Here is an 18268-nt window from a genome sequence, read left to right on the forward strand (position 1 = left end):
TGTGTGTGTGTGTGTGTGTGTGTGTCTATGTATGTGTGCGTGTATTTGCGCATGTGTATGCATTAATATATACCTATGCATATTTATTGGCAACAATGCTCCGAGTTTCTTTAGGTAATGAATTTAGGAAAGCTTAGCTTCTTATGCATATGATACCCTAAGGTTATACATTAACGAGCAGAAAATGACCTGAGAATGAGGGAATGAGGTGAGGCAATATATATAATAATATAAAATGTCTCTTAAACTTACCACTTCTTCGAAACATTGATTAGGATGAACATTACCGGACGCCAACGAATACTCTGGTTCTTTGATATAAGACATCTGTTGAAGATGAAATATTTTAAATAACATCAATCAACAGGTAATAAAACTATCTGGGAAAAACATTATTGACGTAAATCTTTTCATTAAAATAACGTTCCAATTATTTAAAAATCCCATTAAACATGTATTCAAAGCGATACGGCCCTATGGCATATATGGATAAAGCTTTTTGCGTATCCGCAGTCTTGTAACTTTTCTGGCACGTTTGCTTACCTGGGTAAGTGCAATGAAACATAATTAATTCGCTGTGACTTCAAGAATTCCTTCGTAAATTGTTTGGGATAAATTTTGAAGATAATATGTCTCCTTTTTTCAAGAATAGCTTGCAATATTAGTGAACAGTGAATAGCGTTGGAGAACATAAAGATTAAAATCTTAGTAAAGACAAAGCCATCTGACACAGGATTGCTGACCATCTGAATATTGGAAAAAAGTTATTTGTATCATGGGGATTCGCGCCATATATCAGAATGCCGACAACATGACTGCTCCTCAGTGAAGAATGTCGAAGTTATAAGACGTATCTTGGACATCCTGAAAACCAAGTTTCCCCAGTCTCTTATGTTCCTTGGTTGTGTCTCCAGTGAGAGGGACGTCACGCCGCTGCACGGCTTTGAACAAATTCTTAGGCTCAATAGAAACGACAACGTGAAACTGCTGTAGAATGTGGACAATCATTCACCAACCGCTTTGCCTACAACCCTATGGCCGGCTGGTGGCATAAATCAAGTAGATGTTCGAAGATCTCCCCAAGGAAACAGTGAGAACCGCATGCTCCAGGTTCTGAAGCTGTCTTGAGGCCGTGGTGGACGCAGAGGGGAGCTACTTTGAGTAAACTGTTATCGCCTAGTCGATATTTTTTGATTTCTTAAAATACTTTTATTTTTTGGCTGGGAGATTGCGTTTTCTTTACATTTTATGCAAACTGTCAAATTTAACTTGAACACCCTGTATAAATCAAAGTAATAACAAGTAAAACAAGTTCACATATTTCACATTTATGATAACATTTGCGAAAATGATGTTATAAAATACAAAAGATTATATTTTCCTAAAACAACAATATTGGTACACATTTCTGTCTAGGGTGTCAAATGGCTAATTTTATTTTCTATTTTCGATGTCAAATGCACTCATACTATGGTCTAGAAACGAAGGCTGGACAAATAGCTCGGTCTAACACATATTGAATGTATTTAAATGGATGAAGAAAAAATAAATCCTATCATCACGGCAAAAACATTACATAACTGATTGCTAAATATTGTTTTCCGCTTTATAAATCTGAAATATAAATGCAGGCACCAGTTACATGAAACATTACATTCAAATACCGGTGTACACACCGAGATTTGTGAAAATTATAAGAAAGGTATTAGGGTGGAGTGTAAAAGGTACTTTTTACATAGATTTTTGAAATATGTTTTTGTGAATATATTTTTTATTGCAAAATCCTTTAAAAACAACTGTGCTGAAATCTGAAGTTCGTAAATTAACAGCCTCAAGCGCGGCAGCGCACTTAAGGTTTTGAATAATAAACGAAAAATCAATTTGTAGCATGTTTGCAGTTCCTCCTTTTATTTTTACATTCATTGTTACTAATTAATTAACCTTTACAAAATTCTTTAGAAACAAAACTGTTAAAATCACAAGCTCTAGAATTTATATCTTCAAGCTCCACAACGCACTTGAAATTTCAAAATTATGTTAAATAAATAGACTTTTCGACTTTGTTTTCTTTATTATTTTTAATATTAGGTAAACGAAAATATTTGTTACATGAGGGCTAGATTACACACACACTAGAATAAAATTACGCGTAAACCAATTTTTGATTCTTGACTCATTTTGGTGATAAAATAAATAACATTTCCAATTTATTCGAAATAATTCTCTGTCACCAAATAATACGAATCGCTGCCGTGCATTCCTTTTCGTTCCAGTAATAAAGTCAATTAATGTTTATCGTAGATGAGAATTAGCATCTGACTCTCCAGTAAAGAATGGAACATTCAAAGATTTGTTGATTTGGAAATTCCTTAAACCACATAATCCTAATTGTTTGTTATGTTCAAAATAGATAAAACTAAACAATTCTAATTGATTATTGCTGTATTACCTTTCAATTTGAAGTCCTCTTTTGTCTAGATCACCGGAATTTTTTCTCTTGATTCGATTCGACTCCTAATAAAACCGTCTCGACTGTTCTCACCACAAACGTTAGATGTTACTTCTCTCACGAGTTTTACACATCTCTCCACAGCTTGGGTGAGGCACGGTGATTTTTCCAGTTGCATCAAATGCCGCTATTCAATGAAGGTATAGATTTCTGCATCGAAAAATGCTTGTATAAGAGGTGGTCAGTAACAATAGTGTTCTTCCAGTTAATTATGTCCATGTAGTTTGAGGCAGCTAAGTTTAGGGTAGGAATTTTGAAAGGTCGCACAGACTTCCCTTTATACTGTGTTCGAGCCTGCCTTATGCGCCTTCATGCTAGTTCTCGAATGTGTCTCGGTTCCTCGTTTATCATAGCCAGTAAAATATCTTCTGGGTGCGCGCCGAAAGCATGCCATTGTATAACTGGAAATAACATGTCTTGACCGCTTGGTCCATTTCTCTCGAAGACACATTTGTCTTGAACACATTTAGAGCCCTATTTTCTGAGGAAGAATTGCATTTAATTGTGAACTACATTGGTACAAACTTTCATTATGCAAGCAACAATTAATTTCCTCGTATTAGAAGGATTCTTGGTGACAACAGCCAACCGTAGCATACGATTTGCAGTGGTAAACCTTCGAGAATGTGCTATTTTACAGGCTATTTCAGATGAAAAGTTTCCATTCAGAAATGATCAGTGCTTAGATCATTTCTGTCTACTGATGGAATCTGATTAAATTTCACAACACTTAGTGCTTCAAATCGCCCCAGTCTCTTACCAATCGGCCCAAGAAATCCACGAGGCCCGGTAGTTTTTCTGTCGAGATCGTTAATAAGATGGCTTAAGGGAAGCTCATTTGCGTGGAGCTGATACACAAACCAATATAATGGCTTCTTCAATTTATCATCTAAATGTCTAAGGATGTGTCCTTTTGACCCTGTATTAGCTGCAGTACCATCGAAAACTACAGCTACCATGTGGTTGTATTGCAGAACCCGTTTTAACAGCAAAGTGCCCAAGATAGCGGAACTTAAGTTTCTTTATCAATGAAAAATGTTCTTGAATTGTTTTCTTACGAAATATTTTCCCATTTGTTCACTTATGAGTGTTGTGACTCTCCTATCAAAATACACAGCAAACAGTGGTTTAAGCGGCCACCCTTCCTGCTGCAGGGATTTAAGTTTTCTGGATAGTTCCCGCCTTACATTTGTTCTGTCTATAACCAAAGAACATTCACCAGATCTACTTGCCGTTAAGTCGCTGATGACCGAACTTCTAAGAGCAGCAGCACAGTCTAAGAAAGGAAGGATGATATCTATTTTAATTTTTTATTTCGCTATGTTATTTCACCTCCAGTCACAATAACATGTTATATGATTTAAAATTTCTTTTCTCTGCTAAGCACTTTAAATTTCTCTTTTTTACTCTACCTCTTTAACAAACTTTTTCAACCATGTAATTCCCCACTTCATGTCTTTAACAGTTCTCTCTTTCTCTTCATTTCTCACTTTCATTAACCACATGAGTGGTAGTATAATGCATCTACTGGCTTTCTTAGTCACTCTCACATTCCCTCTTCCTCTCTCTCACTCCACCTCCTCCTTCTCTCTAATGAACTAAATCTTAAAGTGTGAACGAACAGGTAGAAAAATAATATTATAGACTTAATTCAATGAAAAAATTCTTTTCACTATCAAAAATGCCCCACCAAAACAACAACGACGACCACCACCACTATCATTGCTCTAGTTTTCAGTAACAAAGCTAATTTCATTTCATTGCTGTTGATGTATCTCTATTCTGTATCATTGCTCTAGTTTTCAGTAACAAAGCTCATTTCATTTCATTGCTGTCGATGTATCTCTATTCTGACAATAGAAATGCTATCTGCCTCTCTCACTCTCTTAGTGTAATTGCCTCCCCTGTCTAGCATATCTCTTTCTCTTTATCTTTCCCTCTCCACCCTACATCACGTCGTTAATTCTTCTCTCTCCCTCTTTTTTCTCACCGTCTTTTCTCTCGATTTTTGCCTATCTTCAACTAATAACGTGACGCATTTAGCCTTATTATACATCTTTTTCTACTTCTTCCTCACTTCTTTCTTCTCTACTCACTTTTCTCCCCTCTCTCTCACTTTTACTCCACCACTCACTCACTCCACCTCCACGTCTCTTATTAACTAAAGCATAACGGGCGAACGAACAAGCAGATTATTACATAGATTTACGGATAAAAGATAATCAAGAATATTAAGTTGATGATGCGATTACAAATTTCACTTGTGTTTATAAGCTTAAAGGCAGCCTCTCACATCATATTCCCCTACAGGTGTAAACAGCGAATCACTAGTTTAGTCTCTAGCTTGTATCAACACCCAGATATTCTGCATGTATGTAACAGTCAACTGGATTCATGAAGAAAATACTGATCCTGGTTAAATGACTGAGTGGGCAGTTCATGGAGGCGATATGTGGTACGATGCGGGCACCATCTTATCCGATACGTAAGTAGCACTTACACAATGATGGTGATGACGATGATGACGATGAAGACAATGTAGATGCTGCTGCTGAGCATTGTGATGATGATGGTGAGGATGATGGAGATGCTGTTGATGATGACGACGATGTTGACGATGATGATGATAATCATTAGGATTATGATAAACATGATGATGATGGCGGCGATGCTGTCAAATATGCTGTAGAAGGGATATCAATATAATAGAATCTACTCTGTATTTCTAACATTAAAAAACATTGTAAGATCACATGCTAACTTGAATGATATACGGATGAAAATAGTCCAAGAAAAAAACAAATAAAACTGGATGGCCAAAAATCAACGTCTACCAAATATCTACTTATTCAATTCTCACTTCATAGTAAACGACAAAAGTCGTCCCGATTTTTGATGTGGAAATTTCATATTTCAATTGAATTCAAATTTTCTAGCGTACAAAACATAGTGTTTTCTTTTTAAAAAATAACATGAATATTACGAGTTTTGCAGAAATGCAAAGCTTCTTTACATTGTTATAAATCAATGAAAGATATAATATTTATAAAATATACTCAACTGGAAAGTTCTATTCAACTGTGTACTTTTTGATATCCGAAAACTATCGAAATGTGTAATAGATAATTGCCGATTCTGATCCTACAGAACAAAAATAAATATATATATATATGATACAAAATTTTCTCATTTATGACGTCATTTGCTTTGGAATATAATTAATAAGACATTACACTTTTGCAATAAAATACACTCATAACTACGATTATGCGAAAAACGACTAAATGTTATATAAATTAATAAATGGTGAAATAAATCACCAATATTCATTGAAAGATAAATAGTTATTTGACCAAAGTTGAAAAAGTTTTAGTAGTGAGCATCCCAACTTACTTGAAGCATATTTATCATAAAATGACTCCAAACTTTTTACAGCTATTAATCTATGCTTTTTCGAGGTACATAGCTACTTCTATTAGAACTACCAACTGAATTTTATTATTGTTTGTATATCATTACTATCTCTAATATACAAACAAAATATATTATAAATTATTTCTCATTGACGATTTCTAAGTGGTCAAGCACATTTATTGCTCAACCCAACAAAATGTTGGCTCGAGCTCAAACGAGTCTTGACTATAATTCCGTAACCTAATCGCGCATTAAAAATATCGATTTTTTTCAATTTTTAATTCCCATTAACTTTCTTAAACTTGGTTAAAACTACATACACTTAATATATTCATTGTATTATATAAAATTTATTTTCATATAAGTTTTATAGCATAATAATTAATAATTATAATAATAATCATAAAATTTTTTTAACATTATTTACTCAAGAACCTCTTCATATTCACATTCCGATCGGCTATCTATTTTACTCTTACTTATCCTCTCTCACTCTTCTCTCTATATTTATTTACTCTCTCTTCTACTTATTCTTTCCCCCTTTCTCTCAATCATCCCCTCTATATTTCTGTCTGTCCGTCTGTCGCTTTGTCTGTGTCTTCTGTTTGCTTTTCTCTCTTCCATCCTTCCACTCTCTATTTTTGTTTACTCGCTTTTCAACTTAATCTCCTTCACTTTCTGTCAATTCTCTGTCAATCCTCCTGTCTATCTATGTGTCCTCCCCTCTCTATATATATCTGTCTATCGGTCTGTCGGTCTGTCTGTCTCTCTATCTCTATTTCTGTCTTTCTCTGTATTTTCGCTTGCATTTCCCTCTGACACTCTTCCTCCTCCTACTGCTGAACTCCTCTCTTCCTCTCTTACTTTCCTCTACCTACCAAATATGCTTTACTACCCTTTCTTTCCAGTCTACTCTGCCTAATAATCTCTACGTCACAACATTAGAGAAGTTAAATCGGCCACCTGGTCATGTCTCCATTCTGGTTATGCTTTGTCTCTTCTTTCCGGTGATCATCGCCAGGTCAAATTTAATTAACACCATGTCCGAATTCTCATTAATTCATTAAATTAGTATTTGTCTTTCTTTTTACTGGGCTCCAGGGTAACCTGAATAGCCTGAACAGAGGGAGGTACAGATTTTAGTATGTGAGACAAAGTGGTCGCTCGATCTGTTAGAAATAGCACCCAGATTGCCCTCAAATCACTTCCTACTATCTCTTTATAAAATTTAATTGAAATGAAATAACAAGCCTAAATGATAATCATAAAATAAAAATTAAAAATCAGTGGTGGCCTTTCCCCCATAAAAACACAAACAATCACCTAAACGTGGTGTGGAGGTGAACCAGAAATTGGGCTAAGGATGGCTATGATATTTGAATGATAATCTAAATAATATATGATATAATATAATCTTAGAAGACAGGAAATTTAAATGCTAAAATTTGCTGTTTTACAGAAAAAGTGTTCAATAAAATGTTCAAATTTTAAATTTTGCTAAAACAAAATTGTTTTACAGAAAAAGGTTTAATAAAAGGTTGAACCTTCAAAATTTAGAAAGTAGAATCGAAAAAATAAATTTCAATTGGCATTTTGGTGCACTGTTTGAAATGCTCATCTAATTAACAAAGACATCTTATTTCTAAAAGCGGGGAAATGACACCACTTCAACCACTCTTTATTAGGAAATGAAGATCAGCTTTATCATTTCTTTTAGAAGCACAAGTAGAAGCATTTGATGGGGATTAAGGACAGAAGGAGACACTTAACGGACTGGAAGAGAGAAGAGAAAAAGGAGGGGAGGAGGAGAGGAGAAATATGACACAAAGATAGGTCTAGGTAGGAGGATAATGAGCTGTTCGAAGAGGAAAGATGGAAGAAGTTGAATAATTGAATGAAGAAGAGAAAAGGAAAAGAAGAAAGAAGAGAGAAAAAGAAAAGTAGAAGAGGGAGAAGAAGCATGAACGAGAGATAGGTCTGGGAAGAATCATGATGACTAAGATAAAGAGAAAGAATTGGAAAATGGAGTGGAGGGTTAAAGGGAAAAGAAAGAGGAGGAAGAGAAGAGAAGAGTTTATTGTTAAATCTTTTTTCAAAAATTGCAACAAAACGCCAATTAATTTTGTTTTTATTTTTTCGATTCTAGTTTCTAACTTTTACGGGTTGAACTTTTTATTAAACATTTTTTTGTTTTTGTAAAATGACTATTCTTTAGAAAAATTTAAAGTTTCGACATTTTATTGAACCTTTTTGAACAGATTTGTTTTTCCATTTAAATATACATATTTCTTAAGATATACATTTCCGATATTGAAGTCTTATTACCTTTGCAAAACATTTTTTTTTAGTCTGAATATCTTTGAATTCTTACATTAGGTTAACTAATCAGGTCGAGAGCATACAGTTCTCTGTGACCACAAGTAAATGCAATTTAACAAACAGACATAAACTTTGCAGCATTACAAACAACTGTTCATTCTATTTAGAGAAATTCGGAGGTATCAGTATTATGTCCATGACATCAATCAAGACATCAAGGGTTTCAGAGAACGTCCTCACATAGATTCCTCAAATTTCTTCACCAAAACCCTGTAAAGTTCATATATATATTAAGTGAAAATCACACACTCCAGATTTGATGTCTCTTTTCTCTACCGCAAGTTTGGCCTTTTCCTACAAATGAATAAAAACACAGAGTTTGCAAATTCTTCCGCCGCAAATTCTTCCACATTACCATCAATATGAATGGATCGTCAATTGAAATATGTATCAAACTTATACCAGTTGAAAATCACGTGTCCATGAATACCACACTCTGATCTCTGCCGTCTTAGCATTGATCTCAATATTTAAACGTGCATGAATGAAACATTATCGGTTACTTTGATTACCCCATAACCATTATATCCATATCACCCTACTCCAAATCAACATATACAAATCAACAATTCCATTATTTAACTTCACTACTTAGAAGGTGATCCATATTAATAGAGTTTTATAGTAAACCGTTGTATCAAACTCTGCTCTCTTCAAATTCTAATGCAATGTAAATAGAACTACTTGGTGGCCACAAATCTGGTTGGCAGTTGGCGGTAAATAGTTTCTGAATGTAGAAGTGTTTACCCTCAACACTCACCTGAATTTTATTATTCATCCATATAACTCATTCGGATACCCCATATCTTCTTACCCCAAATTGCCAAGATCGCTATGAATATCTCCGCTCGATGGTGTGAACCTATTACGAGCGTCTGCATACTTTGTAGGATAATCTTTCCGGAGGGAAATAATATAACATATAACACCAGCTGGAAAGAGAGCCGAGACTTGTACCCAATGCGAAATGCCAGTGTTTTAAATGTAGACTCTATAGAATAATTGCGACACAAATATTTAAAGTAATAGGAAATGCTGATTAGGTACACACTAACGTCTTTTAAACAGCGGCAGTAGTGTTTCCTTGCGACAAGCATACGTTTGTATTACGTATTATTGAGCTAGGAACATTCTCTGAACTGTATAGATCATTTTTATATCAACGATAACTAGTTCATGCTCATGTTTCATGCTTATGTGTCGTGCTACATAATAACTTTCTGCCCTTCGTAAATATTCCTTAAGTCCAACCTGATATATTTCTTTGAGAGTCAAACCTTTAATGCAAAAGGAGAGTGCCATATACACCGCATTGCTCAGTCAGTTCCACAAGAAATTAATGTCTGATTCACATTGTGCGACGAACACTTTTGAGAAGCTCGTCTGTTTGTATGTTTAACTCAAAGGGACAGGCTTGTAATACCATGTGATTTGAGTCGTTCTTTACTGAACAGCAATATGTTTGTTTGTTAAGCTTTGTCTCTTAATATAGCGTTCAAAATATATAAAAGTAATATACTATGACTGATTTAACTGTTAACGTCGTTGTGCTTACTAGTTATGATGCATTAATAGAATATATATGAATCGTATAAATAACACGAAGATGGAGTTTACACTATAAACAGTTGCTGGTTGAAAAATTAATGTAAACAAAATATAATGTAAATACGAGTCAACCTACAAAGGCTGAGACCACCAATACCATCGTATCTCTCAGGAACGGTAAATCTCCGGGTTTAAACGTTATCTGAGCAGATGTGCTAAGGTTCCATAGAGAATCAGCCGCTGATATGCTGCATCCACTACTAGAATAAGAAAAGGGCTATCTGTTTAAGGTACCTAAGAAAAGCGAGTTGACTACCTGCAATAACTGATGAGTAGTCATGCTACTGTCCATCGCCAGTTAGGTACTAGGGGGATTGAAGAGAGCGGCGGATAAGTTGAAGCCCAAGCAAGTAGGATTCTGCCAAAATAAGTCCTACATAAACCATATAACCACTTTGCGCATCATCATCGGGACATCGATTGAGTTCCAGAATCTGCTTTTCACCGCCTTCGTTGATTTAGAGAAAGCCTTCCACAGCGTGGACAGGGGAGTAATTTGGAGACTGATGCAGCATTGTGGTATTCCACTGGAAATCATCAGCATCACTCAACAGTTTTATGACGGTCCCACTATCCAGGTTATCCACAATGACAAAACTAATAGACGCTTTCGCGATTCCAACTAGTGTAAGGCAAGGCTGCCTAGTGCCACCAATGATATTTTTGTTCGCAACAGACTGGGTCAAGAATGAGATAACATCAAGAAGTGAGACTGGAATCAGATGGACAGCCATGAAGCGATTAGAAGATATCTGTTATGCAGATGATATAGGGTTGCAATAATATACCCACTAGGAGATGCAGTCCACGGTCACGACGTTAGCTGAAGAGAAAATGAAAACAGTGAACTAGAACAAGACGTAAGTTATGAGTCTAAACACCTGTCACTAGGAACCAATCCGAATTGGCACCGAACCTCTTCCAGAGACCGAAAAAGTTTGTATAACAAAGATGGGTGGAAAAAAAGAGGCTGTGAAGCCCAGGATCAGCATGGCCTGGTGTGTTTTCAACAGCTTTCGACCGGTGTGAAAATCCAAAACCATCTTATTCATAGTAAAACTCCGCATTTTTAATTTCAACAAGACCGTTCTTCTTTACGGGTCAGAAACTTAGGGGATCACTAAAGGCATAAAGAGTAATCTACAGACTTTCATCAACATATATCTGCGCTATATCCTGAAGATCTGGTAACTGAACAAAATTTCAAACAGAAGTCTGTGTGACAACGAACAAACTCCCATCATTCAAGAAATTTTAGAAAGGAAATTTTCGGCTGGTTCGAGTCACTCTCTAAGAAGAGCTATAAGCAGCGTTGCAAGGCAAGTGTTAGACTTGCAACCTGAAGGAAAGAGGAAAGTTGGACGACCTAAGAAGACTTGATCTGAAATCAAGGAGGTAGCCCAAGGTTAGGTCCACTGATATGAAACAGTCGCAGCTTTATTCTCCCGACGGAATAAAGTGGACTAACTAAACTAACCAAACTAAACTAATATAAATTATTAAACGTCAAATCAACATTTTTATATATTGAAGGTTATAGTTGCATCAGAAGATATTAAGTAATTCGTTGGTGGATATCTAGGCGTGGCTGCGTTGTAAGAAGCTTGCGTCTCAGAAACATAGTTCCAGGCATAGATATGTGGCTCTTGGGCAGGTTTCTTCTGCTACACCGTCGGGCCGGCCAAAGCCTTGTCAGTGTTTTTGATACACGAAAACTGAAAGTTTATCGTGTGTATGTATGTATGTATGTATGTATGTATGTAATGTCAGTGTGTGTGTATGTATGTGTGTATGCGTATGTCTTTGTCGTCAAAAGAAACCAATAGAAATTGCCACGACAGTGACTTGGCAGAAACGTTAGCACGCCGGGTGAAATGTTTAGCAGTATTTCGTCTGCCGTTACATTCTGAGTTCAAATTCCGCCGAGGTCGACTTTGCCTTTCATCCTTTCGGGGTCGATAAATTAAGTATCAGTTACGCACTGGGGTCGATGTAATCGACTTAATCCCTTTGTCTGTCCTTGTTTGTCCCCTCTATATTTATCCCCTTGTGGGCAATAACGAAATAAGTAACCGATAGAAATTGCCTGAAAATGTTTACTCCCAAATCATAAATCTATTGATATTAAGTATTTAATATACATGTGATAATTTTAGATATTGTATTGAATAAAGATACACTTAAGATCTATAAAAATACTACATGGATTGTATCTTGAAGTTAATAAATTTCAATCATTTTGAAAAAAGTAATAAACAATTTTTTCCTTTGTACCTTCGAAAAGCAACATAACTAGAAATCCAGAATATTCTCCCCTTCCCCAATCTCCGTTTTCCGGCGTTTGTTTATACATATATTGAAATATGTAATTTCGTGCAATCGTGAATGTTTGTGTATGATTATTGCGATAATTTATATTTGTATCTTTATTGTTTGTGCATCTGCGTGTCAGGGTATGTATATATATCTATATATAAAAGATAATACAAGTGAAAAAACTACAGAAGGCTTGTGTTACATGGTTAAAGTATATATTTAAATTATGTCAGAAAAATGTTAGAAAAATGTTATAAAATCGTTTTGGTATATAAACATTGTATTTTGAGAAATAACCGGTTTCGTGTTGTCTTTTCAAATTTCTCTACTTCATTGTAACGTGTTCACTCCAGTAGATAGATAGATATATATACATGCATACATACACACACATAACTATATACATACACACACATACCTACATACACACGTATGTGTGTGTATTGGTGTGTGTATTGGTGTGTGTGTTTCTGTGTGATGCTTAGATTGAAGAAATGCATTAGGGAAACTTCTAGGTTTACATACCCAAATAAATACATGCATACATATTCTGTCTAATTTCCCTGGAAAGGTATTGATTTCTGCTAAAGAAGATACCTTTTAATTCGTTGCTATTGTATGTCGAGATACAATAAAAGAAGTATAACTTAATGAAGACGGTGTATTGTTCGATGTTGTTGCTGTTGCATCAACTGATGGCTTTTGCTGTTGCAGTAGAAGTTGTAGGTATTGTTCCTAATTCGTGCGGTAATCGCTATTGCCGTAGTCGGATCCTGTTGCTGTTTAAACTGCCGGTGTATTTCATGTTGTTGGTCTTCTGGTGGTGGCACTAGGTTAAGTCTTTGTTTTCTGTCATTTGCTTATTGTTGGGTAGATAGCATTGATGTGATTAGTGCTTCAACAGCAGTTCGCTCTTGGGCCTTCTACTCTGCATTACAAATAACATTTTCTGCTCTCCTGGGGTCTCTATTAAGGGTCTTGTCCAGTACCTCAGATTTCACCTAATACAAGATCTCTAAATACATCCCGATGTAATTTTCCTTTCGGCGTTTTTATATCGCTAAGAATGTTGATTTTCACTATACAAAACAGGTTTGCACTCACCAGAAATCTATTTCTGATGGTATATTCGAAACTTTTATCCTGGTCTCTCCAAGGTTGGAAATTATCCATAGGTCGCGGCCCGAGAGTTCTCCGGAACATACCAACCAAATCATTCTCGTCAATGTCCAGAGTCTCCTCGAGAAGGTCATCGCAATTACCCGCCACTAACCTTCTATAAAAAGCCAAAGTAGAACTTCTGACTGACAGAGGAGTGTGAGCGTCTGACGATATTCTAAGTACCAGGTGCCCTGTCTCAGTCTACGCTTGTTCTAGGACTGTAGCTCAGTTAAAGAAAAGCTATGAGTAATCGTACCTGACAAACGGTGACAGATATGAACAACGTCTAGGAAGCGCTGGAAATGTCGCAACCTCAGCGCATGCCTGCGCATCAATAGTCACGACATGACCAGTCGTTCATTTAGCGAGTGTTGAAAGTAAATGGGACGCTTTCGCAGTGGAACACGTCCCTTCTGCAGAAAGTGGGAAAATTAAGCGCTCAAGTTTGGTCAGACCCGAACCGGGACAGGGCACGACAGTGAGGCGGTAAGTAGATGACGGATGCAATATAAGCATTCACTATCTTCACCCGAAGTTTTAGGGATACCTTTCGCAAAGCTGATTAGTAGGTGAGATCGGCTACCCTGCTCGTCACGTCCCAATTCTTTACCTGGAAAATAGACCCCGAACAATTAAAATGGTCCTTCTTTAGCGGCCCACGAGGCTGTTAGAAGGAATGCACCTGCCTCTCCAGGTGCTGAGTTTCACGATCATTAACTTCTCCTGTTTGAGTTTTGCTCATGGCACGCCCTCGTATTTTCATGTCTTAGCTTGCGCGGGATGCCTATTCATGCCTCCAGTTTGCGCAGTAGTGGCTCTAGAGCCATCACAAGCAAGAGAGACGACGTGAAGAGACATGCTTGACGGGCCGAGCATATGATGCTAAACTGTTCCAATAGGTAACCTTTCACCCGAACTACCGAGAAAATAACGCTGCCAATTGCTGCGATCCAGCCACGAAAAACGGGACCAAAACCGGCCGCCAAATATTCATGGTCAACCCTATCATAGGTTTTAGATTGATCCAAATTGATCAGCGCCCCATCCATGCCAACTTCATTACCCTCTCTGTCTATGCTGTTTTGCATGATGTGGAGGTTGTTGTGGATGGATCTGCTGGGGATGGTGCATGTTTGCGTTTCACCAATCAGTTCCTCGACGACAAGTGTCAGCCTCTTCGTTAGAACCTTGACCAAAACTTTGAAGTCTGCGTTCAGCAGTCATATTGGCTGAACATTTTCTATTTGATTCCCTGACTATGTGTCCTTTCTCAGCAGTACCACCGTTCCTCGGCTCGCAGAAATAAGAATCCTCCCGTTCCGCTACCAGTTTGGCTTGATATCTGCTAAGAGGCCTACAGACAATCTGGCATATAATAGTAAAGCTCGTAGGGTAGATCATCCAACCGGGCGATTTGCACCCTGTGCAGCCCATCATTGCATCTCGTTTTTCCTCCGTTGTTATCTGCGTTATCTCCACATACCTGGACAGCAAACTACGAAGGTCTTCCTTCAGCTTCCTTATTATTATTGTGTACATTTGTTTTTGCTTTCTGGGTCTCTTTTTCCTGTTACATATGTTTGTGAATATTCAATATTTTGCTTATACCATTTTTTCCACGATCAGATGGAACTCTGGTAAAAAAATTTTTCCGGTTCTAGACCGTTGTTTGCATGCTTCTTTGTTTACAATGTTCAAATTATTATTGTCTTGTATTTTAATACGTGCTTAGCGTTCTACAATCCCCGACTGCTTTTATAGACTTATAGTCTGGGGAGGGTATCTGTAGCAGGGAAATCTAACTATTTCGCCCTTGCGTAACGACATACAGGTAATGCGTTCCTCTGCCCTTTAAAAGCTAGCGGTGGAGGAATACACATGACAACTTCCGCCCAGTCGAAGGGCGCGAAAACTTAAAAGAAAACTTTCAGTTGCTACCTCGAAGCTGGAAGGTTAACACGCGGTCATCAACTGACACGTTGATTGGTTACATATACACTCACTTGTAAACGACTTATTGTATTTTCTCATTCACACAACGCATGGTTTGTTACTGCTCATTAGTAAGGTAAGTCTTTTCTCTGCCAGCATCACTCTAGCAGATCGCTCTTTCTATTGTCGCACACATCGTTATACACAAGAGAAAATCATAATTATCTTTATTTATTTATTTATTACACTGTGTTATCCTCTCTTTAAGTAAATCTGTGTTAGGTCAACTTCCAAAAATGCCTTCTGATAATTTCATTTTCTCAAATCACGTACCTACAAGTCATTAGTATTCACGTACCAGCTTCCAGGAATGCGTTTAATATGTAAATTGGTTTATCCAATAATTCTGCACCTCTATATATAGTGACTATTAAGCAATGTGTTGAAGGATGACCAATTGATCAGATGTGAGCTGATGAAGGGACAAAATCCAGTGAAATATGGGACATACACACAGTACCTATTTTCCACCTTCAGTCTCGTTGCTTGTTTACATCTGACGTCGCACATACGAAATGTAGTAGAGAAATCAGTGCTGGCTATAATTTCTATTTGTTGAGATAACCTTAAATGTTTTTGTTGTTGGCAGTGGTGTTGCTTCTGTGGATATTGTAGTCACAGTTGTTGCTGATGCTTAGAAGGTTGTCGGTGTTGGTTCTGTTGTTGGTGATGTTGCGGCTACCTATCTTCGTTGGTGTTCGGCCGTTGACAGAAATGTATGTATGTGGGGGTGGGGTGGGGGTGGGGGAGGAGTCTTCCTTTTTTGGTTTTTGGCAGAAGGCTTTTAGATGTTTTGTGTCCCTGCCTTCAACGACCACATGGAGCTTGTTGCCATCTGGCAAATTTATAAGGTCCGGTATGGATTACATACTTTCAAAATCTAATTGAACCCATAATTACTTTGTTTGCCCCATCGATTTTTGCTGTTGCATTTTCCTTACCTTTAAGATATTCGCCTTGTCTTCCATGTTCATGAGGACAACTGCTAACAACCAGTGGATATTTATTTCTAGTTGGATTTCTGTGGTTTTTATTCCTTCCACTCTGCGACTCAGACATATGGGTATTAAGAAGAGATCATTGTCTCTCAGTGTGGTGGTTGAGTTATTTTCAAGCCCCTTCTTCTGTAGCCCATCTTACGTCTACCGTTCCATAACGCTTAATTTTCGTAACCTATGTCTTAGATTGGACGGAAGACCTTATGAAATTGTTGCTGAGGGCTCGCTTCAAATTCCGACTTTTCACATCCATACGATTATAGGGGATTATTTTTTCATTGTGACTTCTACGTCAGTTTGAGGAGTATTCAGAACTACTTCTCTCCCATTATATATGCTCACATAGCTTCTTGCATTTTTCAAATCACTTGCTGTCGTGTGCTTGTTCCACTGCGGCAGCTGGCCCATTTAGGCTCGGTTTGTCATTTTTATTTTTTGTTCCCACTGGCTGCTGTAGTCTTACTAGTAGCGGAAACGGCAGTCGAAAGGGCAAATGTTATGTTGGAAGCATTTTCCCTCCTCTTTTATTCTTCTTTGCTCTTACTCTCTTGTGGATTTTTTGCTGGTGCTGCTGCTGCAACTGTTGTTGTTGTTACCGCCTATTTCCATATCTTGGGGAGCAGGCGGGGTAGCAGATGCAAAATGTTATTTTGTTTTAGCCTCTCTTGCTGGTTTGCCGAAGAGAGCTCCGCCATATTAAATTATTATAAGAAATTTTTCGAAAGGAAAAAAAATATTTTTGAAGTGTTTTGCTCCAGAACACAATGCACCACCCGGTGTAGAAATTGAAATCACGATCTGACGATCGTGAGTGCAAGCCCTAACCACTAGGAAATGCGCCCTCACCACCATAATAATAATAATAATAATAATAATAATAATAATAATAATAATAATAATAGATTTTACAAAATACCCTGAGATTTAACAGTGTGATTAAGTCATAGAGGCGAGACGGCTAGTTTATTGATCATCCATAAAGATTAAAAAGAGGCATAGAAAATAGATTTTGCAATACCAGGGGATTCGAGGATGAAATGTAAGGAAACAGAAAAGAGTGAGAAATACCAGCCACTGCGGAACAAGATAGCAAAGTTATGGGACGTGAGGAAAATTAATGGTGATACCGGTGGTAATTGTAGCACTAGGAGCAGTTTCCAAGGGTTTTGAAAAGCATATTAAGAATATTGGAGCTACTGTCAGGCTTGAAGTGATTCAGAAGACACCATTGTTTGGTACAGCTCATATTCTAAGGGGAGTATTGTATTTTTGAGTCACAGGAGAAGGCACTACCTGAAACCTTTTGTTGATTTGTTACTGCTTGCTTTCAAGTAAAGAATAACCAGTAATTAAGAATTATCCGAAAGTCTTTCATAATAATAATAATTATAATAATAATAATAATAATAATAATAATAATCATAACAATAATAATAATAATAATAATAATAATAATAATAATAATAATAATAATAATAATAATAATAAGAAGAAGAAGAAGAAAGCTCGTAAAGGTCTACCACATAGCTGGATTAAGAAATGTCAACAGATGTATAAAATAGCATCTACTCCGCGAAATTTCTTGTCTGTAAGTATGAAATCATGGAGAACCACTATGGCTTTCAACAGTGACAATAAATATCTTAATGCTGGAGATGCAAGAATTTCATGTGGCATTTTCCAGTGTGCGTCTCTAGCAACATTCCTCTTTTTTCTAGCCTAGATACTTCTCTCGCAATTACTCGATGTTGTACAGTATGACTATAAAATGTCTGATAAAAACATGAATCATCTCTTTTTAACATGTTTGATTTAAAGCTCTTTGCCAAAAATGACTAAAAACTACAGAGCTTACTAGCAATTGTTAAACTGAAAGAAGCCCGTCGTATAT

General features: G+C 36.8%; 1 protein-coding gene across 1 annotated transcript in view; it reads right to left on the reverse strand.

Moving 5' to 3' along the window:
- Window positions 1–18268, reverse strand: part of LOC106881961 (uncharacterized) — a 48434-nt gene that overhangs the window by 13292 nt on the left and 16874 nt on the right. The window contains exons 3-4 of the mRNA XM_014932494.2: window positions 5570–5650; window positions 253–327 (exon numbers count right to left, since the gene is read on the reverse strand). Coding sequence (XP_014787980.1) covers window positions 253–327 — 75 coding nt within the window. The 5' untranslated portion in view covers window positions 5570–5650. The remainder of the gene's footprint in view (window positions 1–252; window positions 328–5569; window positions 5651–18268) is intronic.

The sequence above is a fragment of the Octopus bimaculoides genome, chromosome 5 (genome assembly GCF_001194135.2).
Source record: "Octopus bimaculoides isolate UCB-OBI-ISO-001 chromosome 5, ASM119413v2, whole genome shotgun sequence".
Taxonomy (NCBI): Eukaryota; Metazoa; Mollusca; class Cephalopoda; order Octopoda; family Octopodidae; genus Octopus; species Octopus bimaculoides.